At 43.4% G+C, this 25,832-nt stretch overlaps 2 protein-coding genes across 3 annotated transcripts; one reads left to right on the forward strand and one right to left on the reverse strand.

Annotated features, from left to right (window-relative positions):
* Window positions 1-1,463: 1,463 nt before the first annotated feature.
* Window positions 1,464-18,350, reverse strand: LOC119179615 (arf-GAP with dual PH domain-containing protein 1). Of its 2 annotated transcripts, XM_075868901.1 has the most exons (8): window positions 18,095-18,350; window positions 17,107-17,165; window positions 13,853-14,088; window positions 12,193-12,366; window positions 11,099-11,248; window positions 9,211-9,429; window positions 8,242-8,464; window positions 1,464-2,052 (listed from the first exon to the last, which is right to left on the reverse strand). In XM_075868901.1, exons 1-8 carry the CDS (start codon window positions 18,235-18,237, stop codon window positions 1,985-1,987), a joined length of 1,272 nt encoding a protein of 423 aa, XP_075725016.1. In that variant the 5' UTR covers window positions 18,238-18,350; the 3' UTR covers window positions 1,464-1,984. The 2 variants fall into 2 exon arrangements, with proteins under 2 accessions (XP_075725016.1, XP_037286630.2); XM_037430733.2 differs by lacking the exon at window positions 18,095-18,350 and having other exon boundaries at window positions 17,107-17,307.
* On the forward strand, window positions 18,295-24,246 carry Csas (CMP-sialic acid synthase). Its single transcript, XM_037430735.2, has 5 exons — window positions 18,295-18,656; window positions 19,451-19,603; window positions 21,494-21,646; window positions 22,864-23,002; window positions 23,642-24,246. Exons 1-5 carry the CDS (start codon window positions 18,323-18,325, stop codon window positions 23,778-23,780), a joined length of 918 nt encoding a protein of 305 aa, XP_037286632.2. The 5' UTR covers window positions 18,295-18,322; the 3' UTR covers window positions 23,781-24,246.
* Window positions 24,247-25,832: the final 1,586 nt, after the last annotated feature.

Below are 25,832 nucleotides of genomic sequence, written 5' to 3' on the forward strand. Positions count from 1 at the left end.
CATGGTTCAATTAATTACAAGACGAGCATACAGGTTTGTGTCCTGATAGATGCGACTACCAAGCCACACTGTTTGTGTGCGCATGTCCCTTTCAATCACCAGCTAAGCATACATTGCTAGAAACAAGTCCCAGCTTATAGGAGACAAAGGAGGACATGTTGTATCCAAGCGCGGCTGCGCAGTGTGACGAATTAACACCGATAAACATGATACGCTAATTTGGTATTTGCATAAATGCAACTAATCGATCAAACGACGTAGTACTATAGTATCGTGGCTGTGCTGAAGCCATATCGTAAGGCTCGAAAACAAGAAAACGACGAAAGAATCAGTAATTACAGGGATGTTTGACATTCCTGCAAAGCACGACGCAAAAAATAAAGTTCACCAGTACGGAAATACTTTTTAGAGTTCTGGGCGCATGTGACTATGTTGGCTTGTTGTGCGGATATTCAAACAAGTGAATACAATTCTGATATTTCCACAGTCCTTCCTGTTTAAGTAAAATAGAACTATCTACAGGTGTAGGAGTGGATCTGTGTAAGTAGTATAAATGTTTTTCCAACATGTTTTAACTAGGGAAGAAAAATTTTAACTAGGGAAGAAAATTTAACTAGGGAAGAAAAACTAGGGAAGAACAGTCAATAATAAGAACTATTGGGATGTGAATAAGATAATAAGAACTGAACAATACGTGAATACATCGCACAGAAGGACCTGCTAACGCATCACTTCGTTCGAACAGACCGCCAACGTGAAACAATAATAACTGCAAATTGAAATGCAATGTACTGGGGGGGGGGGGGGGGATGTACAAAAAAACATTGAAAGAAAGAAACAAACAAAAAACAATGTAACTTACAAAAAGCTGAGCAAACAATAAACCAACAAGGTATGGCACACATAGGTTCTTTTTTCAAAGCTGCAGGGAGTCACAGCATGGCAAAAATCGTACAACGCTGAATAAAATTGAAAGTAATTATTGTCCTAGCTAGTAATAAAGTCATTATCATGAAGATACAAAGGAAACACACACTGGTATCTTTGTAGAGAAGCTAACTACAGCCTAGAAAACTTACTTTGTCTTGAGACAAAAAATGAGGCCATATCCGAGATAATTAGAAGTTTAGCTCAGGCAAGACCTACAACAAAATCTGCTCGGAAAAACGTACGCCTGTCACTGATATGATCATTGAGCCTGTATGCGTTTTGGTTATTCAGCTCTCGACTCTTTCTATCCTGTCTAGCTGCCATCTTGGTTTTTTATGCATTTTCATGCTTCCATTGGTTGCACAATAGTATTTTTTTTTCCTTTCAGTAATCAGGAGAATGCACCTGAAGTTATAAAAACAATAATTTTAAAGTTATCTCTTTGATTATATTAAGATTTTGACATATACATACACACTATCTGAAAAGAAGCGCAATATATATATATATATATATATACATTGCCAGCAGCATGAAGTTAAAATAAGTAAATGTGGTTTCACGTTGACCATCTTTTTTAGCTGCCCAAGTATTGTAGGCCAGTTAAGAAACGTGATTAGCACGTAGAATGAATTCCTGACATTCACGACATCTTGATGTCAAAACGACTGTTCTTAAAATCTTTTCGAGCCTGACTATCAAACTTCACAGCCGCACCTTACTCTTTATTAATTTAGAGTAAAAGATAAAACAGTAGATATTTACTAGTAGCAATACAGACCTGCTGCGAAGCTAAGTGCTACTAGTTGAAAAAATGGTAGTAATAAAAGAACGCGCTAATCGACTAGCAGATGTGAGCAACGGCTGTGAGAGCTTTGCGAAGGAATTTAGACAGCTGCTGCTGCTGCTGAATTTTTCGTTTGAAACCGGAATGTCTATTGGCCCACGGCTTGGTGCGGCCAAGACAACGACGGCGTAGCAGTGATGGCGACAAAGTGCGACGACCTTTGGTTTGACCCTTGAGAAAGATGACCTTCGTGTGCCGACGAGCAGGTCACCTGACCTTGAGGATTTGGAGTGAGGAGGAGAGGGACGGCCGCTTCCTCACGAGCGTGGCTGCCACTGTGGGAAACGAAAAACCCAAACGCATCCGTTTTTGTGTTCTGTGTCTCGTTGATTTGTCGACTTCACATTTCATAATGGCTGTCAAGACAGGCCACTAATAACACAAATTTCTTTCACATTCCATCAGAGATTTCGCAATCCTTAACCTATTGTGAAGCTTCTTTGTTGATCTCTTAAGTCAGAACCAGTAAAATACACTCAAACCTCATTATAACAATGTCACACCTGCCACAAAAATACTTTGTTATATCACACCTGCCACAAAAATACTTTGTTATAACCGAAAATTCTTTATAAATGATTATTTGTAACACTGTATCTATGGCAAAGCTATTGGTCACTTACTTTGTTATAACCGATTATTTTTTACATTGGAATTCGTTATATCGAGGTTTGAGTGTAACAAAATTACGCTTTTTAATCTTTCAAATACAGCTATGAGCTCTTAGATCTTTCGGACTCACCATACCGACTCGCGATCACTGGCTTCCGTGACAAAACAGAACAACTCTGAAATCTGTAGTCTCACTCTGATGTACAGCCACCAAAAATCCGGCAAAAAATTTACGGCAGAAAACCTTAAAACCAATGCAATAGCTTGGGGTTCAATGAAAGAAGCTTAGGCCTAAAGTGAACCCTCGTGATGACGGGCCAGATTTTGGGACATTGGCTTGCAACCGAGGCGTCACTGCTTCGGCAAGTCGTTGGCTGTACTACCAATACATTTTACGCGCCAAGCGACAATAGATCAATAAATCAATCAAGAAGCCAATCAACAGACAAGTGAATGGCATGCAGACATGTGTCTGGAAACTACAAAGCACCCCGCTCTCTTAGTTGGACACAAGGCAACAAAGACTGGCTATAAATGCAGGAGTGAACAGAAACTTGAGCACGCAAACGAAAATTGCGATGAGCACACACACACAAATCAATTTTATTGACTCTCAAAATAAAATAACAAAAAAGTGATAAGCCATTTTGCGAGCGATGCACGCTTTGTGCATCGTCACGTGGGGGTAATGAAAGCCTCTTGGAGGCTCACGAGCAGCTTGGTTAGTCATGCGAGTAGAGAGGCAGCAGACACGAATGCGAGTAACAGACGGGCAAAGAAAAAAGCGTGCATGTAAAACCGAGCTGGCTGTGGGACCATTCATCATGCAGAATCCAATTAAACCAACAAATAATGAAGCTAAGGAAACCACAGTCATTGTTGATGTAATAACCCCTCGAAAACTACCGACGGTTGTAAGTTCAGTTTCCGGCAATGGCGGGTTGTCTTTGTGTCCACTTTAATTTGTTTACATTTATATCATTCATAAAATAACGTCACCCATATTTACCTTAGCTTGATTATTTGTTGGTTCTCATTAACACCGTGTCTAACAAAGAAAAAAAAAAGAGCCGCCAAATCACTCTTTCGTTCACTCAACATGCATGTAGCGTGAAACGAAATGAATGGAGAATAGACGACGCAAACGCTTCTGCCATCTATTCTTCCCAGTCATTATTTCAAGCTTCATAAACTACGTCCGTCATGCATCCATGCCAACTCAATCCAAACACCAATTATGCGAACACTAAATACCACACAGTTCAATTTGCAGGGCCACGGCAGGGCAAAACAAAGTGTGTAATAACAGACAGATTTTAATACAGAACAAAAACTTAGTGCTAGTAAGTAAAGGTTCACACTTGGCATACCTTGTCAGAACAGAACAGATGAGAACCAAGGACGGTAGATGGGTTCTTGAGAACGTACACTCAAACCTCGATATAACAAACCCAGATATAACAAAATATTGGTTACAAAAGTAAATGAAGCATTCTCTTACAATAAACATAATTTTAGAAAGATACCTTATAACAAATTTTCAGTTATAACGAACTTATTTTTGTGTAATTTACAATTTTCTATAATGAGGTTTGAGTGTATCTACCTAACAATGCATTCTTGAGCTAAAATGCGAGCCTGATGGTCTTACGACTCATCAATTTAACAAGTCTAATGAGTTTATGATAGAGTCAAGACACTTAAGTGCCATACCAGACAAGGGGTGACTAACTTCACGGGACAGTTACTGAGCATATGAACATTGAAATGGCAGAAATAATGGCACGCAATAGAAACTGTATTTTATAGATGACTTTGAGTGCCGCCATGTTGGGCTGTTAACCTTTGCATTTCGCAACTAATGAAACGAACAGTGTTATGGTAGATGCATACGGATGAAAACGGTTAGGTTGGTGCATGCGACGTTTCATGGCCTAAGTATTAATTCACGTCACAATATACAAAAACAAGACAGCATAGTCTTAACAGCCCAACATGATGGCTCGCAGATGTGTTATGGAAAACAGTCTATAGAACGATCAGACCAACAGACGTTCAGACCGCCGTATACGACAAAACAACTCACAGTAATGCACGACTCCACAGACCAATAAAAACAGAAATGGCTAAAATTTTAAAAGAAAGCATAAGCTCGCAGCACTTAGATATATGCTCATTTGTCTTAGTTTTAGGTGCTGTTTTTTTTTCCTCACTCCACCAACACCAAAGCCAATTCAGATTTTCCAAATACAGGATACAGATTGCAAGGACAGGACTGTTTTGACTAGGCAACCGCTGAGTTGATTTGACCAAAGCTTGTTGCATTTCAGAGGGATGACAGAGTTCCTCGTTTTTAGACAGACGATCGAGCTGATTGAGCTGTAGGAAATGGTATTTTCATTTAGGAACTAGAATCTTCAATGAACAAGGTCTTAAAAAATGTTACGCTAAAAAAGAAAAGTAAAAACTGTAACAAAAGGCTTACTAGTGCGCTTAACTGGTGCGCTTACTATGCATTCAAAAAGCTTTCCCAAGTCAACCAATTGTTAAAGTATAATAGAGTATACATGAAAAGTCCTGCTCGGGTAGCAATTGTTACATGCTTGTCCATTTTGTACCCTGTATTTTAGGTGCAGCTTGCGCAAATTGTAAAATAATTCTCTATTTCCAAGTAACAGAGTTCTAGACAAGTTAAACAGTAAGTTCCTAGAGTTTCTAGCTAGATTCTAGCCTATTGGAGACTGAGCGCACATACGATGTACGTAGCTTGCAATAGTTGTGCGCACTTATTTTGGTCATAGCTGTTGTGGAGTTCACGATAATTATCGCTACCGAGTTCCTTCACAGAAGTTCTGAAACAAGGTTTAAATTGTTTTGTTTTATACAATAATGTGGAGGGCATGCGTGTAACTAGTAAGTACGGTTTTCCCCGACTAAACCTCAGTTGGCAGTCATCGCTTGCATTGCATATTTTTGCCTATGTGCTATTTTCTCTGCACTACGTATTACATAAGGAACCTAGATCAGCTCACCTAGTTAACCACGTTCAGTTTGTCTGAATTTCTCAAATGCAAGCGTACCTTGTCAAATTCGGCACAGCAAATGCCTCGCGAGACAATTTTGTTTCTCTGAATTTCATATACAGGACAAGCAGCTGAGCTTATTGCTTTCTCTCAAACAAACAAACAAATATCACACCACAAGCAAACCAAGATGGGGATTTTGACGGAGACACAAGGTACAAAGCTGTCACACAATCTGGGTATAAGCATCGGACAACAGGTTTCAAAATTCCACATACACTGTCGTCATTGACAAGCATCTGTGTTCTTAGGGCACATCCGAATGCTTCTTGTGTAACAGGGTGACCTTGCGGGATCTGACTAGTTCCAGCGAGTGCAATCGGAGTTTTTGCCAGCTATCGATGCCTTCAATGTGTCGAGCACATTCAGAGCAAAACAGATTATCAGCGATCGAGAGGTCGTAGCAGCACATTGTCAGCGTAAAATGAAGGAAGCCATTCTTTGGCTTATCCACATCTAAGAAGGCACAGCTTTAGGTGTATTTTCTCTGCAAAGTAGAAGAAATGCGAAATCCACACCGATTTGGTTTTGGTTTGCTTTGGGTCTTTGCACCAGGAGGTTCTTTTTTTCATTTTGCTTTCTTTTGTTTGCCTGAATGACCCCATCGAGACTAGTTTGCTGCATAGAATCCCCGACAATGTTGGTCGCTGTGAGAGTTCGTCTTAACAGAAGAGGCCTGTTATGCAGTTCGTCTTAAGCAGATCTTCTTTATTTCAATAAGTCTAGGGGAAACCAAACAAACGTACCCTAGTTGTTTATCTTAAGCAAGGATTCATCTTAACAGAGTTCGTCTCAACTGGAGTTTAGTGTTGCGTATATCCCATAATATAAAGAAAAATGAGCATATTTGTCAAGCCCTTACTGGCCTACAAAGTATTTTTTTTTTGTAATTGAAACAAGGCATGTGGAAATGTAATTCTTGTTAGCTCAAAACAAAGTGGAAGAAACTTTGAACAGTCACAAGATTTGAGTTTCGGTAGAATGCATGTGATCACCTGTAGAATATGTGAAGTTTTTTAATATTCACTACACTTGAACAATATAAGCTGGTATAACAAGCTTATAAATTCAGAAGATATAAAATGATGCGGAGTAATATGTTCGTTTAACCTTGAAGTGGAACTTTGTGGCAGTGCAGATTTTTTTTGGATACGAGTATTCACAGTATAGCAATCGACCACTGCAGTGAAGCCACCTTTACAGAGATTACATGCAGCTTGTACATGTCTGATCGTTCATCTTGAATACTCCGAAATTTGGAGCAACTCGAAATTGGTTTCGAAGTGAATTAAAATACTGCAACACTTGTTCGAATATTCAAAGCGCTTGGATATTCACACAAGCCTGCTTTGAACCTATCGCTCATTATGCGACGCCACAATTAACACCACCACGCGCAGGGCAATAAATTTTTTTCGAATGGTGGGCAACTGATTGTTCATCCATCGCAACAATGCAAGAAATTTTCATGCCATGAAGTGGTGCGCAAATGAAGGCCTTCATTTTAAACATTTTCCAACATGTCCGAGTTTTGTAGCATACCCCGCATATATCAAAGCAAAGCCGCCTAGTGCCGCATCCGCAGTGGGCCAAACCGTCGTCACTAAAGACACGATCACGGAGTCCAAAGAGATGCGAAGGCAAGTGTGTGGCCTACACACAAAGGCGAAACGAAAGCACAGAGCCCCGCATATGCTGCTGATAAATCTGGCTCTCTCTTGCACAATCGCGAATGGCAACTACGCTGTTCTGAAGGCACGTAGCCATTGTGGTTGTTCGCAAACACCATTTTTGCGACTACGCGTCACATATTTGAGGTGCCTCGTGCGTTCGGAGGATTGTCTGAATTGACCGAGTTGCGGCCAAACATCACCGAATGAAAGAGAGTTAGATTGATTGGTTGATTGAAATAGTTTTATTGAAGAGAGTTTGATGTCGTTGGACAATTCATACATTTGCTGGGAGCAAGGATTATGTCCAAGATATCCAATTTTTCTGAATTACAAGGGACGAATTAACGAGCTTCATCATAGTTTGAAAATCAATTAAACGCTTGCACATACAAAAGCCTCCCCATAAATGGAACTTGATGAACATGACGAGACCGAGAAAGTGTGTTCTGCCAAACGAGAGTTACATTTACCGAAAAATCATCAGGAGTGGAGAATTCCAGTACCACTCATATTAGAGGCAACCGTTTCATTAAAGTAGAAGATTTGTCTAAGATATTTACATTTAGCGAGAATCAACAGTCTTTCAATGCTAATGTAGATGTGGTAGGATTGCTGCCTTGTTATATCTCTCCAGGACCGGTCAAACTTTCTAAACTAGCTTTCTAGCCTCATGTCTATTTCAGAACTGCACATGAGAATGCACAGATTATTTAACAAGATCGATCAGACACAGCATTGTACCATGTGTCTCCTGCTCCACAGAACCAAACTTTCACAACATATGGTTACAAAAACACAGACATGCTATAGAAGTTTGTAGTGCAGGAAAGAAAGACACAAAAGAAGACGAGAGTTGACATACAGGCGTGCGCCTTGCATTCTTTTGTGTCGAAGTTTCATGCACTGTGATCCTTTTTTGACATACTAACAGGCCTAAATCACGACAACAAAGGCATGCTGCATGCTGTCAGTGAGAAGCAGGCACTGGCCGCATCCGGTCACCGCATGCACCACCACCTCCATGCTGGTGCCCGCAGGTGTTAGTAGCGCTCCGACGCAACTGCCGGTCATTCCCGAAAGGCAAGCCGAGCCTTACTGTTGGTGTCCTGGGGCGTCAGGGGCCTTTCCATCACTTTCTGCAACAGCGCGATCCACTCGGCCCGGTCACGGTCGCTCTCGGCGCCCATGACAAACTTGCGATGCGGCGTGGTGACCGTGAAGGAGAATGGCATCTCCTTGAACGCGTGCGGCGCGCCGGTCTGGACAGAGTATCCCTCGCTGCGGTGGCCCAGAAAGATCTCGCCCTTGGGGTAGGCATCCTGTCGAAAAACAAGACCGTGCGCTTCAAACTGGGCGTGCTGGCGGACTCCTACCATAAAAAAATGCAATTCTAAGGAACTGTTTAGCGAATATTTATATGAGAGGTTTAACATCCCAAAACCACCCTATGATTATGAAAGATGCCAAAGTGGAGGGCTCCGGAAATTTTGACCACCTGGGGTTCCTTTAATGTGCGCTCAAATCTGAGCACACGGGCCTACGAGATTTCTGCCTCCATCGAAAATTCAGCCGCCACAGCCAAGATTCAATCCCGTGAGCTGCGGGTCAGCAGCCGAGTACTTTAGCCACTAGACCACAGTGGCGGGGCAGCTGTTTAGCGAAGTACTCTAATTTGCTGCTGTGCTAGTTGGTAAGTTGCCATGATTAAGCACAAATCATAATGAGGCCCCAATCAGCCCCCAGTAACACGCCTGTAATGATGTGCACGTGTATGAACAAGCGCCAATCAGCGCCTAATCGTTTTTCAAAAAAAGTCATCGCACTAAGTGACACAAGGGGAGTTTCAGCAAAAGTTGCAACAGCAATTGCATTTTTGAAAAAAAAAAAAAAAAAAGACAAGTCCACAAGTTGAAATATTTGCTTTAGTGACGCGCTGTGTTCACCAATTTTTTATCTCTGCCGGCTGGCACGAATCACAGGGCTATTTGGATATGGATGGAAGCTATGAGAGAGGCCCACGCTTGAGCACAGTTCTAGCACGTTAGGGATTCACGGCGACACCCACCAGCGGGTCCTCGTGGTACATCCACTTCCGGTCATCCAAGGTGAACCAGCGGCGCCGATTCTGGTCGGCGGGCCTTGGTCCAGACTTCCACAGCCAGCCCTCTTTGAGGAAGTCGCGTGTCAGGTGGGGCACCAGCTGGGACTCCTTGGCACCTGGGAAGGCCACCTGCAGGTGATGCAGCTTGGCCGCCCGCAGCGCGCTGTACCAGTCCACGATTGTCTGCACAAAATAACCGAGGAAAGATAAATAGTTGTCACCGTTTGAGAACAAAATACGAATGAAAGATTTGAAAGAGGTGATTAAGGGGGTGTACACGCACAATCCACACAGCCACACCTCACATGTCAGGACACCTGCCGCATGCAAGCAGAGAGCGAAACAGCATTGCCGACACACTCTTTTGCCCTCTGCTTACGTGGGGCAGGTGTCCTAGCATGTGAGGTGCAGCTGTGTGGATAGTGCGTTGACTCGTTCTAAGGGGCTTGATGAAAGCGTGTAAGGCCTCTAAGCCATGTCCAATCATTCCTTAGCATTTCAAAGAAACGTTCATGTTGGGCTAAGAATGTCGTCACAATCAACAATGCCAAACGTGGCAGCGCTGCGAGTGCCAGGCACCCCACTAGTTCCAAGAGGCAATCCCTTGTTCTTTTCGTGCCTTTCAATAATCCTCAGTGTTCTCTGTGATGTTGACATTGCCCTCTGCTCGTGCCATCCACAAAAAGAACATCTTTTTTCCCTCACTGCTTCGCATGCTCGCTCCCCTTCCTACTCGCGCAGCGAGGGGAAATACTTAGCAAGGAGGGGGAAAAGCAGAGAACTGAAGAGAGAGCAGAAAAAAAAGAGCAAAACAAGTGACAGCCTCTTCTGGATCATCAACCATGCATAACTCCACTATTACGACACCATTTAGAAAGATTCTTCTGGCTATGTGTTCACTGTAGACTCAACAATATGTTGGAAAGAACAAGCAAATATGGTGTGCGAGCTTCCGCTACATAGAATCTTCCAGCTTGTTTCATCAGGGCTACCTTTAATATAGCAGGGCGAGTTAACTTATTAAATGTGGCCGTGTGACCCCGCAAAAATCAGCATCATAGGGCAGGCATTTTTTCCCCCCTAGTATTTACATCTTTTCATTCTAATAACTTCAGACTACGTGCCACTATTGCTGCTGCTCTTACTGCAAACTTCAGACTACGTGCCACTATTGCTGCTGCTCTTACTGCACTAATCTGTCCATACTTCAGTCTACGAAATTGACGAGTAAAAAAAAGGGGTAGGGGGGTTAATAGTGTTGGAGGACCGCTTCAAGGGCATGAAGACTTGGAACTCATTAAAATGTGATGTAACTATAACACCTCAGTTAAAAATTACAATTAGCAATTGTTGTGCTTTTCTTGGCTTCAATGTCTCTTGGCTTTTTACGTATTTTGCTTCTGTCGACCATAAAAGAGAAATTCATGTCCTGGTACAAACGTACAAACCTCATTCATACATTTTTTGAAAAAAAAAAAAAATGTCCTACATGAAAGAATTTAGAACCCAAATCCGCTGAAACATCATGTTTTGCTTGATTACGCTATTTACAACGATGGCAGTGGGAACAAAATAACAACAATATCTGGGGTTTACCGCCCCAGAACCACTTACAGGAGCACGAGAGCAGTCAAAGGTCACATAAAACCGGAACTTACAAATGAGGTTTTACTATGAGATCTTTTCCTGGTGAATCACTCATTAGGAACAGCTTTCGTCTGTAAATGCATGGCATTCGAAGTAGCTAACTGATGCTCTCGGTACAGCTGAAGTTGCATCCGGCCAAGCTTTAGTTCTGGCGGCCAAACCTAGCTCCGCAGAAAATGGAATTCCGCAAGGGCGACACACTCACCTTGCCGTCTTCGCTGTAGACAAAAATGTTACGCGTCGATCCGTCCTTGACGTAGCTCAGCTGAAGCCCGTGCTTGTTGCCGATCTTTTCGGGACAGAAGACGGCGTTGATTTCCGACACCGGAATCGATGCCTTGGGCTCCTTGTGGGACTGAAAACAACAAAGCGACCGGTCACGTGTTTACGATTGCTTGGCCGTGATTTGGTGAATAAGCACAAATGCCTGTTTCAGCAACAGTGCAAGAACACAGATTATTGCAGCTTTGCGAATTTAAACAAGACGGAATTTCAGGGAAAGGTGCGAGCTTGATGCGATGACAAATCGTTCAACAGAAAATTGCTCCAGAGTTGACATTTCGATAAGGAGACTCGTCTTTTACGGCATCCTCTTGTCACCACTTTTGCTCTAGCAGCATATCTGTTCAAGTTAGTAACGTTTTTATATGGTATGTACTGCCATCTTTTACAAAAGGTTTGCTGTGTGGTAAATATGGGAGAGCATTAAACAGTAAAACAACAAGGGGGAAAACAGTCAGAAGTTTTTTCACAGTCAGGCCTTGAAGATGATAACAAAAACGCAAGCAAAGTCATTTCCACGATTTTCAAATCATGCAAACAGTCAGTAGAGAAAAAAAAAGTTTAATCATTCTTAAACCTCAATCATCTCGTGAACTAGTTTGGACTATTGACTGCAAAGCAACATTAGAAAAAAAAAAACGGGAGTTTCTTTTATTGAGTGAGGTACAGGGGTGCAGAATCCAAGTGTTAGAGGCAGCTCCGAGCGTTAGAGCCAGTGTGAGGCAGCAGTTCAATTTACGAGATTTCCATTTAATTCACTCAAGGCATGAAAATAAGCAGTTGATAGTTTAGCGCCTACCTTTCTCGTTACGTCTGTGTCACGTTTCCTTTTTACTTGTACCGCGCTAATACAAGCTACGTTCGTGGGCGACCTACTAGCTCAAGCTACAACACTTCTGTGTGTGCAAACGGTCTTCAAAAAGCATACAAAAGCTCGACTAATGAGTCCTGCTTGACTAATGAGTCCGCAGTGTTACGCACAGTACCAAAGGCTCTGCGCGCGGAGACGGTGCTCACCTCTTTGACGTAGTACTTGAGCAGGCCGTCGCTGAGCACGAACCGCCGCGGGTGGAAGCGGCCGTCCTCCTTTCCCTGCTTGTTGAGCCATCCTTCCATGCGACCGTCTTGGTAAACCTGGCGGTCCTGGTGCACGAATTCCTCGCGCTCGTACTTTGCTCGCACCCACTGTTCCTGCATGTAGGTGATGGTGAAAGGATTTGCACATAGCAAATGTTATGCAAATGAGAAAGGGAGAAGGAAAACTGTTTTACGCAATACATCCCAGCCATTTACGCAATCATTTCAAAAGTGTCCGATGAAAACAATTTTTTTTTTCTCCAGTAGAAACAGATAATTGCCAGAATATATCAGACAGAAAAAGATTTTTATTACTAAGTATGAGAATAAGCATACAGATTACAAAAAGTCAGACACAGTGCAACGGGGCAGGGGGGTGGGGGTGGTGCCACAATGCAAACAAAGCACACTTTGGCAAATCTCCTGGAGGCATATATGGCACAATTTTATTGAAGTTCAAACATGGGAAATATGATAACTTAATACGCAAACCAAATTCAGTATTGGCACAAAAAACAATGCTATTTAGAATCAATTTTCAGGTGAACATCACCGACACGACATTTTGCAAAATTTTGGAAGGCTTCCACATGATCAATTTTTTTTTCCAGTCTGGAATATTTTAGCGATTTAGTGTTTCCACTGCACTAAACAAGCAACGTTCCCTTTCACGTACACTTGAGATGGTCGCCAGCATGGCTGAAATTCGGCATGGAATAACTTGCACAAAAAAAAAAAAAGAAAAAAAAGAAAAGCCTAAACACAGTAATACACACAGATGTTGACAAAGGCCCAATAGCAGCGTTACATATTTAAAATACCTAATTATAACATGTTTCGAACATCCATTATAAGTGCCTGGTAACACGATGCAATAAAAGGCTATGACTCTCTGTAAATTTGTAATGCACTCGAAGACACTCTAGGGAATGCATCACCAAATTGATTTGGAGCCAATAAACCCAACTTACGAATAAGGTTTTTTATTGGCAACGCCCAAGATTGGTGAGGGGGACCCTTGATGAAACGAATACAATTAAAAGAGTATTAACATTAATTTTCGAAGTTCAGTTTACTGCGTCATAGAAATCTCCAATATAGAGAGGCTGCTTTCATCAAGTGTGAACCTCAGTTAATGCCGACCATATATTGTAGGTATCCTTATATCAAAGTAAGTTTTCGCTTGGTGCACAAATCGACACAGACACTAGCATGACACCAGGCTGGGGTGTTAAATCGGGTAACTACATGCACCAGCTGCTATGCCATCAGGTACCGAAATATACAATATGGCCACTTGCGCAACACTTAAGAAATTCGAACTGGCCGCTTGTATCTCACCAATGGAGTTATGCAGGACAGCAGTTGTAGAATCTCGCACAAGAATGCTACAAGAAACTAGTAACTTGCGGTGACATCAGAATACAGTGCGAGTCTAAGCTAGTTTTCAAAAACATCTGTAATTACTTTTCAGGGTGCACTTACACTTACCAGAACATTTTCTAGACTCCTAGGAATACGGTCTTTTATTTGATACAAAAAATGAAAATTCTTCAATGAATGCCCCATTAAGTCTTTCCTATCGTACGAGATGCGTTACCTTGACGACGGCTACGTCGTCTGCAAGGGGCCGGCGGTAGCAGGCTGGGACATTGGCTTCGTACTTCGCCTTGGCAACAATGTTGCCCACGGCCGCAAGTTCATCGACCTGCTCATCGTCCCACTTGTCGAGCCGCAATGAGCGCACCCGGCTCACGTGGGAACCTAGGCTGCGGTGGATGCCGGCGCATTCCGTGCACAGGAACACGCCGAGGTTGTACGACGCCCATTCCGGATCTGAAAATTAAGTGGACCAGGCTGACTTCTAAACCAAACAGTAACGAATTTCACGGAGCATAAATTTGTTAGAATTCAGCGAGTGGCACACACGGCTGTAGCCAATATGACTTAGTTTGCTTAGCTGTTGAATGCTTTTTTTAATGTTTTTTTTCCGTAACATTTGACTACAGCTTAAGAAAATAAAAACAGAGAAGTTTACACTACCCAGGCAAAGCTTCAGAAATGACAAAGATGGTTGATCTTAGGGGCTTCTTCGCCTGATGCTTGGCTTAGGCATAGACACAGTAAAGTCGAACCGTAGTCTGTCACAGACCATGCAAGAATGTTTAGGCACCAGCACCAGAACTAACATGCAAAAACTGGCTGCGGGACCCCCGGTTAAAACGCAGGCCTTTCGCCCCTCGTACCCTGCTCCCGTGGCGAGCTCACTCGGTGCGTCAGCTGCGCAAACTGTCTTCGTCGGCGGGCACGGCTGATAAGCAATGGTGCGGGGTTTTTTTTTTTTTTACAGACACCCGAAATTTCACAAACCCCAGCTTTAGCAGCGATGCTCTTATAATGAAATACAAGCTCTGCCTACAGATATGGGTGCCCCATGCAAAAAAAAAAAAAAAAAGAAAATTGCACTTATGCTCCACCTCATTGCGTTCCCTCATTTCTGTGATGTCAAGCACTTATACAAGTTTATGACAAGTCATTTTCCACCGAGCAGGTGCACACTTGCGCTGAACTCGAACGTTTCGACCAATTTAACTAGATACTCTGATATCAGTGCTCATTTAGGATGCCGACAGATAAAACAACCCCCAACTGATGCATCTAAGGCTTTCTTCCATGGGCTCCCTGTGCATTATTCTATAAATTTCAAAGAAACAGTTCCCGCACCAAAGACAGGAGAGGTCGTGACACAAAATTAAAATGTGAAACCTAATATAAAACTAATGACATATCTGAAATCTCCATAAAAGCCCATATATACAGCGAAAATTTCATTGCCCTTGACTACGGATTGACGAAAATATTTTTCTCCGAATCGCATCTTCTTTTATTTGTAATTAGCATGTAATTAAACACTATCCAAAATCAGTCAAGTTTTATTGATGCGAAAAGGCTGGAATCACAGGCCCCGAATGTGTACGCAATCAAGATTTGGGTTGCATTCACTTCAAGAAAAGAACAGTGATGTTTTTGACGTTGGTTTGCAAGCGCAGCATGTTGAAAGACCTGTCGAACATCATAGTGCCTTCACCCAAGTCATTGGCTACAATCATGGGCAGCGCACTGAAGTCCAGTCATATTGATTATGCAAAAGGTTCAAAGATCTTTTTTTTTTGCCACAACTGGCGTTGAGAAACACTAGTTGTGCTTCTTGAAAGAGTTTACTGCTTCTTGAAAGAGTGATAAATGAAAAAAAAAATTAAATATGATACAACAATGATAGGAGAAGGGAGCTATGCGAATAGTTTTTGACCGCGTGGGGTTTTCACTTGCTGTAAATGCTTGAAGTGAGTAAGCATCCTTGCTTCTGCTCCCACTGAAATGTAACTGGGTACATCGGACGGCTGACCTCGTGTTCCGCACAACAACGATATAATCGCCGCTGTAATTACATCTGCCTCACAATTTAGTACATACTGTGTTTGTAATGGGATCAAGCACCTAACCACAATTAGAGGGAAGCATCTGTGCCAAGAACTACTTTTGAATTGGGAGTGCATGCAACACTTAACTAAGCATTTCTTGAATAAGAAGGCATGCAATTTTTTTGTCGGACCGAAAATTTTCCATGATAACACGAAAGGGCAAACTATTACCGCTCATGCTTCGATAACAAAACAGCCAAACTCTTCATCCGTTTTCGTGCAACAGTCGAAGTCCATTGTGGTTTTCGAGTCCGCGATGACAAGATCGTAAGACGTGCCAGGACTGACACACCGAGGCAAAAGGCCAGTAACAAACACAAATTATGTAAAAAAAACTATGGACAGCAATAAATAGCATATGTAATCATATTTTTTGGTAACTGTGCTTACTTCTATGCTTACCACAACTGAAACATAGGAAGATCGCAAGTTAGCATTGCAGTTAATTAGTAAAAGACAAAAATTGTCGCACAAGAAATTGCATGCCTTCAGCACATTATTATTACTATCTATAAGAAGATATGACAGGTTGATTTCATAACTTGTTTCAGGAGACAAATCATCATTACTCTAGACGTAAGCGATACGCTTTGTTAAGAAACAATACGTGAATTAGTCGATATTTTGAGAAAATAAATTAGTGCCATTTCCTCGAATGCTCTGCTTATTTTTTCTAATGGTGTGATTGGCGTCAAATTCTATGGCATCAAAATGTTTTTGTCTTTACATTCACCAAAATAACAATAAAACTTTCAGCATCAGGTGTCGTTTTGAAGGCTAGGTCACCGTACACCCGCGGAATGTCGGCGCTGTTTTCAAACTGTTCCTTCTTTGAACTCTCCTATTTCAGGGGGGGTGGAATGTCACTTTCTGCTTTTGTTTCCCTCTTCGCGCTATTCTAGACTCACGGAAACATCGAAACGCCTGCATATAACGCGCATGCCTTGTCACTCGATACAATGCGGTGAATCAACATCCTTCCTCGTGAAATCGATCAGCTCGCGCGATGACGCGCTGTGCGTCGGGGTTTTTCTTTCTTTTTTTTGACGGAGCTCGCGCGTGCAGTGTCATAAAAGGCGGCAACTCATCTGGCAGGGCCCAAACCACACATTTAAATACCGGAGACTGAAAGTAACCAGAAAACCTCCCCGTCGTTGTTACGAGACGTCACGCCAGTCCCACAAGTTAACAACAAAGGCGACCGCCAGCTTACGAACGAAACGTCAGAACTTGTCGGGGGTTGAAAAACTGTGGGACGCTTCAGTCACACCTAGACAGTTTAGCTTTTCCTACCTTAGCAACAGCACGGGGCCGCTGTGCAAAACAGATGGGTTGTTTGTCAAAGTTTCGTTTCGTTAAGTAAGGTACTCACCTTTCTTTCCGCAGTCCGCGCACTCTCCGTTCCCGGGAACTTTGAGGAGCTCCAGGAGCCTGCGTCGATTATGGTCGGCCATTTTTAAAAGCGACAAACAACGCTCTTACTCTTTCCTCCTCTTTCCTAAAGAGAGTGACTATAAACAACAAAGTAATCACACTTTGTCCCACGCGTTTGGTCCCACTAGCCTCGTTTCTGCGGCGCTTGGCGACTTCCTCTGTTCGTAGTTCCGGATGCGCCCACAAAGCCGCAGCGTTTTAACAGGTAAAGTGACACGTAGAGGCAGACGTGGCGCTGTCGTCGCTAACAGGTTAATTCGAAATGTAATCATAGGCAATATGACGTAACTGTTAAGAACCCATTCTTGTATGCACGAGGTTACTGCAAGCGGGTCGTAAACACGTCATTCGGAACTACGTTCCTATTTTGTGTTGACGCTTATCCGCAATAACTTTAACAGTCCAACAGAGCCAACTTATTCAGGGAGCGACCTAAACAACGGGACAGGCAAGAACTGAACACATGTTCGACTATACGATACCGTTAAGTCCATTACGGTGCTACACGTGAGTGCCTGTCTACTCACATGGTGAAATCGGTATCACATGTGCGGTATCGAAATTTGCAACAGTGATTGGTTTCCTATTGCAGCTTACTTGAGGGAGCCATTGACGGCTAAGAAGTTTTATCAGCATGAGTCACGACCGCGATTAGTAACGTCGATTTAAAACTGACTGCATAGAGTTAACATGAAAAAAAAAAATAGACGGTTAACTTCAACTTCTCCGAGAACCTATAAATTTCAACCACGTTCCTGCCGTAGCCGAGAAAGACTGGAAAACGTGTACCAACAGAACAAAATTGTCCATTTCTTTACGTCGATTGCCACGTGTTTTACGCCAATTTAACGCCAATTGCCACGTATTTTAAAGCGGCACTCAACACTTTTCAATAACAAAACAAAGCGCTCTTACTAATGTCAGACCTTTTCAGGCTACGGGTTCTCTGAGGACGAGGTAGCCGCAACTTTTTCAGTTTGTCGATGAAAGAAACGCTTGTCGCGCCACCAGTGGCTGGTTCCGGCGTTGTCGCTCGGCTTTGCTCCCGCTCGCCCACTCCGCCATCCATGAACTACGCCAGAATTGATGAAGTGGAGGTGAAGAAGAGGTGAGGGCGGCGCTCGTCCCGTCACGTGGTGTTCCCAACTTCCGGGATGCAGCGTCGGCCTTTCACTTCCGGTTGTTGCAGCCTCTCGCTTCCTCCCGCCGGGCTAGCATCCTCCGCAGCGGCCTGGGATGGCAGGGAAGCCGATATCCTGTTTATCCGTGGGACGCCGCGTGAGCCTGGCGCGTCCGATCAGCCGTTCGTGACACGGGCGGCCGGGGATGAGGCCGCCATGGACCGCGCAACAGCGAGCGAGAAAATGCGCGTGGCCGGACTGGTGCTCGCGCGAGGGGGCAGCGAGGCGGTGAAGAAGAAGAACGCCCGGGTGCTGTGCGGACTGCCTTTGTTGACCTGGGTGCTGCGGCCGATGAAGCACTGCAAGAGTACGTGCACCCCACGCGTTTTCTGTTCTTCCTCTTTTTCTTCGTCATCGCTTCGAAATGCGACAGCGATTGGTCAACCGACCGCGGCGCCCTTTATTCATTGAGGCCGTTTTTTCTACTTTGCTATCACCGATCGCCTTTTGAAAAGAGAAACTTAACTTCACCGACGGTAGCTTTCATGTGGAGTATGCGTCGTAGCAACCGTTCCGCCCGCCTACCTAATAGAATTAGGAGCGATCGGCCGGGATAAAATTGCAGCCGTCGTTTAAAACGCTTTCAACCCGGAATCATGCAAACAGCTAGTTTACCTGTTTTTGCACGTTTTCTCAGAGTTCTGCGCGGATCTGGCGCAATCAAATTAGCGAGCGGTGCAGGCGCGAGAATGGAAGTTCTGGCTTAACGAGCGCTTCGGCAATTTTTACACGATCGCGCAGTTTAGTTTAGCTGCCTGTGGTAAAAAAAAAAAAGAAAAGAAAAAGAAGGATCGCAATGTCGCTGGGGCTGCTAGTTAGTGAAGCAGCGTGAGCTCTTTTTAAGACTGTAAGCAACTTACACGTTAGCTTAATCTCTCTCCTAGTCGATGCGCAAAAACTTCAGTTGCGCGCGCGATCGACTGACCGATCGAGTTATGCGGGGTAGCGCACGATAAGGTTTATTTTCGGGCGCGCGCGGCGCAGCGACTTGGTATAACGAAGCGATCGGCGGAGAGATTAGTTGATTTTTTCTCTTTTGACATTGTTCGGGGTGATACAACGCGCGTCCATATTTCTTGTTTTGTTCGTTTTGCTGCGCAGCGCTCGACGAAATCTGGGTGTCGACCGACGACCAAGAAATCGAGGACATCGCCGCCGCGGAATCGTGCGCCGTGGTGCGACGCTCCGAGGAATTCGCTCAGCCCGACTCGCCGTCGGTGCTCGCCGTGCAAGAGTTCATGCGCGAAGTTCCAGGTGAGGCTAACCAATTTAATTACCGAGTGTACTTCAAGCACGACAAAGTGGAACACTACGATCGTGAATTCATAAAATAATTTCTTGTGGTGTTTCTAATTACGGCATAATAGTTACGGTCATGCAATACCTGTGTCTACAACACCACGTTCACCCAGCAGAAAAAAGTTTGCGGAACGCGAAATGTTTGAGAGAGCTATATTTTTTGCTTTGCCCTTGAACATCAGCTCCGTACAAGAGTTCCTGGATTAGAAATATTGCGCACTAATAGAACGTAAAGCCGCACATGTTGTTGAGCTATTATGTCGCACAAAGTTACGTGGTGGGGTGTACATTAATATAAGAGACATTGTTATAGTCAAAGATATTTAGCGATCTGATTGCTGCTATAATGACTTGTCAAGGCAAATCCATTCACTTGATCCTTTTTTAATATTCATTGTTCTGAACATGTGTCTGCAGCTTTTGCAGAGCTTTGTTATGTTTATTTGTTTTCCAATAAATACTGGTTGAATTAATGCACTGTGTGTATAGTGCACTAGTAGTATTTTGTATATATATATATATATATATATATATATATATATATATATATATATATATATATATATATAAGTAAGACTTCAGCACTTAAGGTCTCGTTTACATGCAGCAGACAATCATGCTAAGGAAAGTATAGGGATGCTATTAAAAGCAATTGTAATGCAACTGTGAAGAAGGATAAGTGGACGAAAAAATAAACTTGCCGTGAGCAGGGACCGAACATTCGCATAATGCATCCGATGCTCTGCCAGCTGAGCTACCACAGCGGCTATCCCCACGTCCACTTTATGGGGTATATATGTCAATTAAGTGTGGAAGCATTGGTCAGGGCCACCAGTAGCCACTCGTATATATATATATATATGCAAGCAAGAGATGACGAAACTTTCACGGGAGCATTTTTACTTAACGTTTTCAGCTGGTTGACCAGCCTCTGTTGAAGAAAACGTTATGTAAAGACGCTTCCGTGAAAGTTTCGTCTTTTTATTGCATACAATACGTCGGGTCCAGCGTGAATAACGTTCAAAAAATCTGGTGTATATATATATATTGCCCCATGATATGCTTGGTTGAGATCCAGGAGTGAAAGAAGACAATGACGATCTGTCTGAGCTGCTGCTTGGTTAGTCGACTCAACGAACCCATTAAACCAAGTTTGTCTCAAGAAACGTGACAAGACTGGTGGAGGTGCTGGGTATCGGGTGGATCGTGAAATGTGACAATATATATATATATATATATATATATATATATATATATATATATATATATATATATATATATATATATATATTGTGGGCGTTTGTTATTCACATCATTATCATCCCTGCTTGATCATAATCACCATCATCCGCTTGTCTCTTTGTCTTTATTGCCACTGCGGGTCATCATCGTCTGTGTGGCGGCTCTGCCCGTTTGTTTTGCGAGGGCTTTCCTCGAATTAACGCTGTCGCAACCAACACTTCATTCGTGGTGGAGGTGCTGGGTGTGCGTGTATATATATATATATACATATACACGCACACACACAGACAGGATGTCCCAGCTAATTCTACCCCTAATTTTTTTTTAAACATGCGCTTTAGGGCAGTTCTATCTATCGCTTATGTATTAGAGATAGTTGTGTGCATGCACAACCTGTATTTTTATGACTCTGCAATAACTGATTAACTCTAATCTATCAAAAGTTTTTTATTCTAGCTCGAATCGGTGAAATAATAAGGTATACACAGTAGGTAACCTCAAATAACGTGCATTAGATTTCTGTAAACAATGTGGATTGAATTTGTTCAAGGAGTCCCGCAACCCAATCACTTATGAGAGCACACTGTGCCCTTTTTTTTGCAGGTATTGACGTGGTTGCCTTAGTCCAATGTACCTCGCCGTGCCTAGTGCCCTCATACTTAGATGAAGCAGTCAACCTTGTCACTTCAGACAGATATGACTCCGTTTTCTCGGTCACTCGTGACTACAAGTGGCGGTGGACAGAACTATCACAAGGTACGCATAATCTCTTGGTTAACTCTGTTACTCTGATCATGAGCGGCACCTACAGGGGTGTAGGAAGGAAGGAAAATAGGAGGAAAAGAACGGCAGGGAGGTTGACCAGTCTATAGGCAGCGGGGCTTGCTACCCTGCGCATGGGAGGGGGATGGGGGATGAAAACTAGAGAAGGAAGAGAGATAAACACAGCACATTAAGCAGCACTAGCGTGCACACTCAGGGGTGTAAACAAGTGTGAAACGGGTGTATGTAGTGCCTACAAACAGAAGTGCAAACAAGATGCAGAATGGGCATTCAAGTGCGTGCAACAAGGCTTGAAATGTTGCGGGAAGGGTGTAAGCAGTGCCTAAAGGGCTTGGAACTAGTGTGTAATGGGCGTACATAGCTCCCACAAGAGAGCAAGCGTTTGGAATTGGTGTCGGAAGTTGCTACAAACAGTGTAAGTCGGGTTAGGTTAAAGCTTAAGTGAGAGCACAGAAATACAGTTGGTAAGCACTTGTAATTGTAACTGCACTATAAGTTGGTGAGCCATTGCACTGGACAAGTCAAAAGACAGAAGGTCAGCACTTGTAACCTTATAGCTTGATGAAATCTTTTAGTTCTTCAATGGTAGGAACTAGTTGTGACTGTAAGTTTCAACACATTCATATGAATTTTGCATTCAACAAGGTATCACATCACCAATGCGTCATCGTAATGTACAAATGGATATCCATTGTTTAAAAATGCAAATAAGTCCATTCACAGTATAAATTGCCTTGCCTCCAAAATTATTGTTTGTTTCTGTTTGCTTGCTTGAAAAAAAACTCAGTCAGGAAGGCTGTATGTTGCACTAATGACAGGCATGCCATTCATGTACTTGAAGTATTGTATGCACAGTGTTAAAGAAAGGAAAGACATGCAGGATAAGATGTAATTGCTGTTCATACACAGAGTAAGTTCTAACTTTTCTCGTTGCACAGTTTTGATTCTTGAAAATAAAGTTGTTGCTAGTAGTGCTGTGTGTGGTGCTCATATGCGCCTTCTCGTGTTCGTGTTTCGCTTCGCTTTACATGAAATGTTTTCAAATACGTCACCAACAAGGTTACATTGCAGCTCTTGTTCTGGCAGCCCTCATTTTGGAGAAGTGAACAGTAGTGTTCGCTTCTCGTTTCGCATGCTACAATTGCACAGATTAGGTAAGACCTTTGCTTTTTTTTTTCTCTTTTACTCAGATGGTACGACAAGACCCCTGAACTTTGACCCAGCGCAGCGGCTCTGTCGCCAGGAGTGGGCGGGTGAGATCGTCGAAACTGGTCACTTCTATGTCACGCGAGCGGAGTATGTCCAAGATGGCCTCCTTCAAGGAGGACGGTAAGTGGGCATGCTCGAGGTACTAGCCGACTATAGTCGGAAGCTTGAGAAATAACTGCACTACCTGCTTCGAACGAAGCCCGAGCAGCCGCAAGCCTTCGCGATCGTATAGTGCGCGCCGTCCAGTTAGCACGATTGACAGGCACGCGCATTCTGTTCGGCAGCTCTGGCACGCACAATACCCCGAATGGCACCCACAGAGGACTCTTGTTTCTCGCCCCTCTTTCTCTGTTGTCAGGTTGCTCTCTAAATGGTATTAGCTGCTTACGCCAAGAATTCTTTTCTCTTTTTTAAAAACACTTTACAGGATTGACTCCTAACAAAGTGCCCACTTAGTTTAATTTTGTACTGCCAGCGGGGCCCCGCTTTGAGAACTGCACATTCATTGTCACCAAAGTTTGAGTGGACGTAGTCTTAAGCACTCCCCAAAGACGGGCACCCTTTTCTTACAATTTTAGGTGGGCATTTTTAAGTGATGCTATATTGCTTACAATTAGCTACGCTAGCATTAATTATACATGTTGGGGCATTCATGACTGAATTGTTGCATTACCAGACACGAAGCTACAAATTACAGAAAAAAAGTCACAAACAAAAAAAAATTCATGGTGAGCGTTTTTCTAACATCTTGCTTCGCAGGTGCGGCTTTGTGGAGTTGCCGCAGTACCTGTGCCATGAGGTTGACACGGAGGATGACCTGCTGATCGTTGAACAGAAGCTGCAGAAGTACGGCTTCAAGGGCGACATCGTCCTCGACGCACCCTCCGAGTTCCAGTAGTCGTTTGTTCCCTGCCGAGGACCTCCGCAGAGTCATCGACCTCCCAAGCTTTCCCACGACAACCTGAAGCGAAGATTCATCTTAACCATCTCGAATGCGTGGCTATTGTGCGGGTTGTATTGCTTTGCGATGTGAATGGAAAGGATCCCAACTTTCGTTCGCAGCGCTTAACTGCCGTGGTATGACTGACTGGGTGAAATTTACCGAAACAAGATTTACGGTCCCGGTCTCTGCAAATGCCACACCATTCGGGGTGCTGCTCGGAGGACCTCGGGTCTTCTCACGCTGGTTGTTGCACTGCAGGAGCCTGATGAGGCGGCTCAGCAGTTGACCTGTCACGCTGCTAATCTCGAGGGTACGGGTTCAATTCGCAGCCACGGTGGCCTCGTTCTAACACGAGCAAAATGTGAAAAACGGCTGCATATTTAAATTCAAGCGCATGGTAAAGGATGCCAAGTTGTCGAAATTGACCCAGAGTGTTCCATTACGGTGCCTCTCATAACCATGTCATGTTTTTGGCACGTGAAATCGCAGAATCAAATTTTTATTATGATTTATTCACAGAGGGGCAGGGGTCTGTGACATTTGTTCATTTCTTTCCTTTGAGAACTACGTGTGCAGAGGGTTGAAAAGTAAAAGCCACGATAGGCTGATTTTCTGGCCCGAGGAAATGGTGCATGCCTTTGCAAGAACATTGCTGAAAAAAACGCCACTGTGCTTGCTTCTGTGTTGTTCTGCGCATCAGCCAGTGACGGCAAATTTGGCGTCTCATTTGCTCAAAGAACTGGCCCGTACGTATGCACGAGTACTGGTGGTGCCATCTCTTGGTGACAGTGCAAATCGTGACCTGTAAGAATGCTTGGCATTGTTGTTCAGCATCACAGCACAAGGTGTGAACTTTTTAGAGACAGAGCGGATGTTTGGAGCGAGATATATTGCAGGCACCTCTTAATGATGCAGCTAATAACCTTCCGGATGAAGACGACTGGTAATCCAACAAGAGGAACCATGAGTTTTGTAAGTGACGAAGAAGATACAAAAGGATCAGTTTCATGTAACTGTTTTCTCCTTTTCGTGCCATGCTTTTGCGCCATCAGGGTTACTAGTGCTTGAAGTACAGCACGGTTCTCTTTTAGGAGGAATGCACTGCAAGCACTTGGCTGGCAGTTACAGCCGAGATGTATCACTGCGACGTGCAGACTATTTTGATGCACTGGCACCAGCTGCGTCTTTCTACAAACCAAGTACACATCTTTCACTTGTGTTGGTTAAAGTGCCAGCTAGAAGTGGATTATAACTTGCATTGCAGGTGAAAAGTTTGACGTTTTGTAGTGATGAGGCATTAGCAGGTTTTGCCACTGATGTTTTTGCAAGCAGACATCGTGGCTAAAACGTGTCGAGAATGCAACTTAGTGATGGGCGATCATGGAGTGTCCTCGGAGGTAGATGTGTAGTAGTGTGCATCTGTTGGCGAATGCATGGTTTTGATAAAGCGTGAGACGTTTTTAGCATTTACACTCGTAGGCACCAGATGTTGCGTCTTGAGAAGAGAAGTTGTACGGTGAGTGACTGCCGTGCTGAAGTTATCGTCTGGAAAGAAGGTGACTTGATTGCCCGTTTTCTTAAAGTGCCAGGAGTAATTTATTTTAATTTTTATGTTCGAGTAATATTCTGATAAGTTGATTTCTGTATGGAGATTTTGATATATACATGGCTTCGGCACTTGGGAAGATAAGCAAAAGCTGCGATGGATTGGCACTGGATGTCACTGCACCGATACTGATATACATTTAAAGCACTCATGTATCAATACTCAAGGGTATGTGTTTTGATTTTTGAAAAGGCTCGTCACATCTTCTTTGCCATGGTCTTGATAGTAGGCGTACCAGTGATGTTGGCGGCTTCTTTCATGAAATGGCATCGCACATCAATCAGCTCATCTCTGCTACCACATGTGCCATCAGACGCCAGCGCCTAATGACTTGTTTATGCCATCATCTTCAGTAGTCCTGCGACCATGTACCATTATGTTGGTAACAAACTAGTGTAGCT

This window comes from Rhipicephalus microplus, chromosome 7, assembly GCF_043290135.1.
Source record: "Rhipicephalus microplus isolate Deutch F79 chromosome 7, USDA_Rmic, whole genome shotgun sequence".
Taxonomy (NCBI): domain Eukaryota; kingdom Metazoa; phylum Arthropoda; class Arachnida; order Ixodida; family Ixodidae; genus Rhipicephalus; species Rhipicephalus microplus.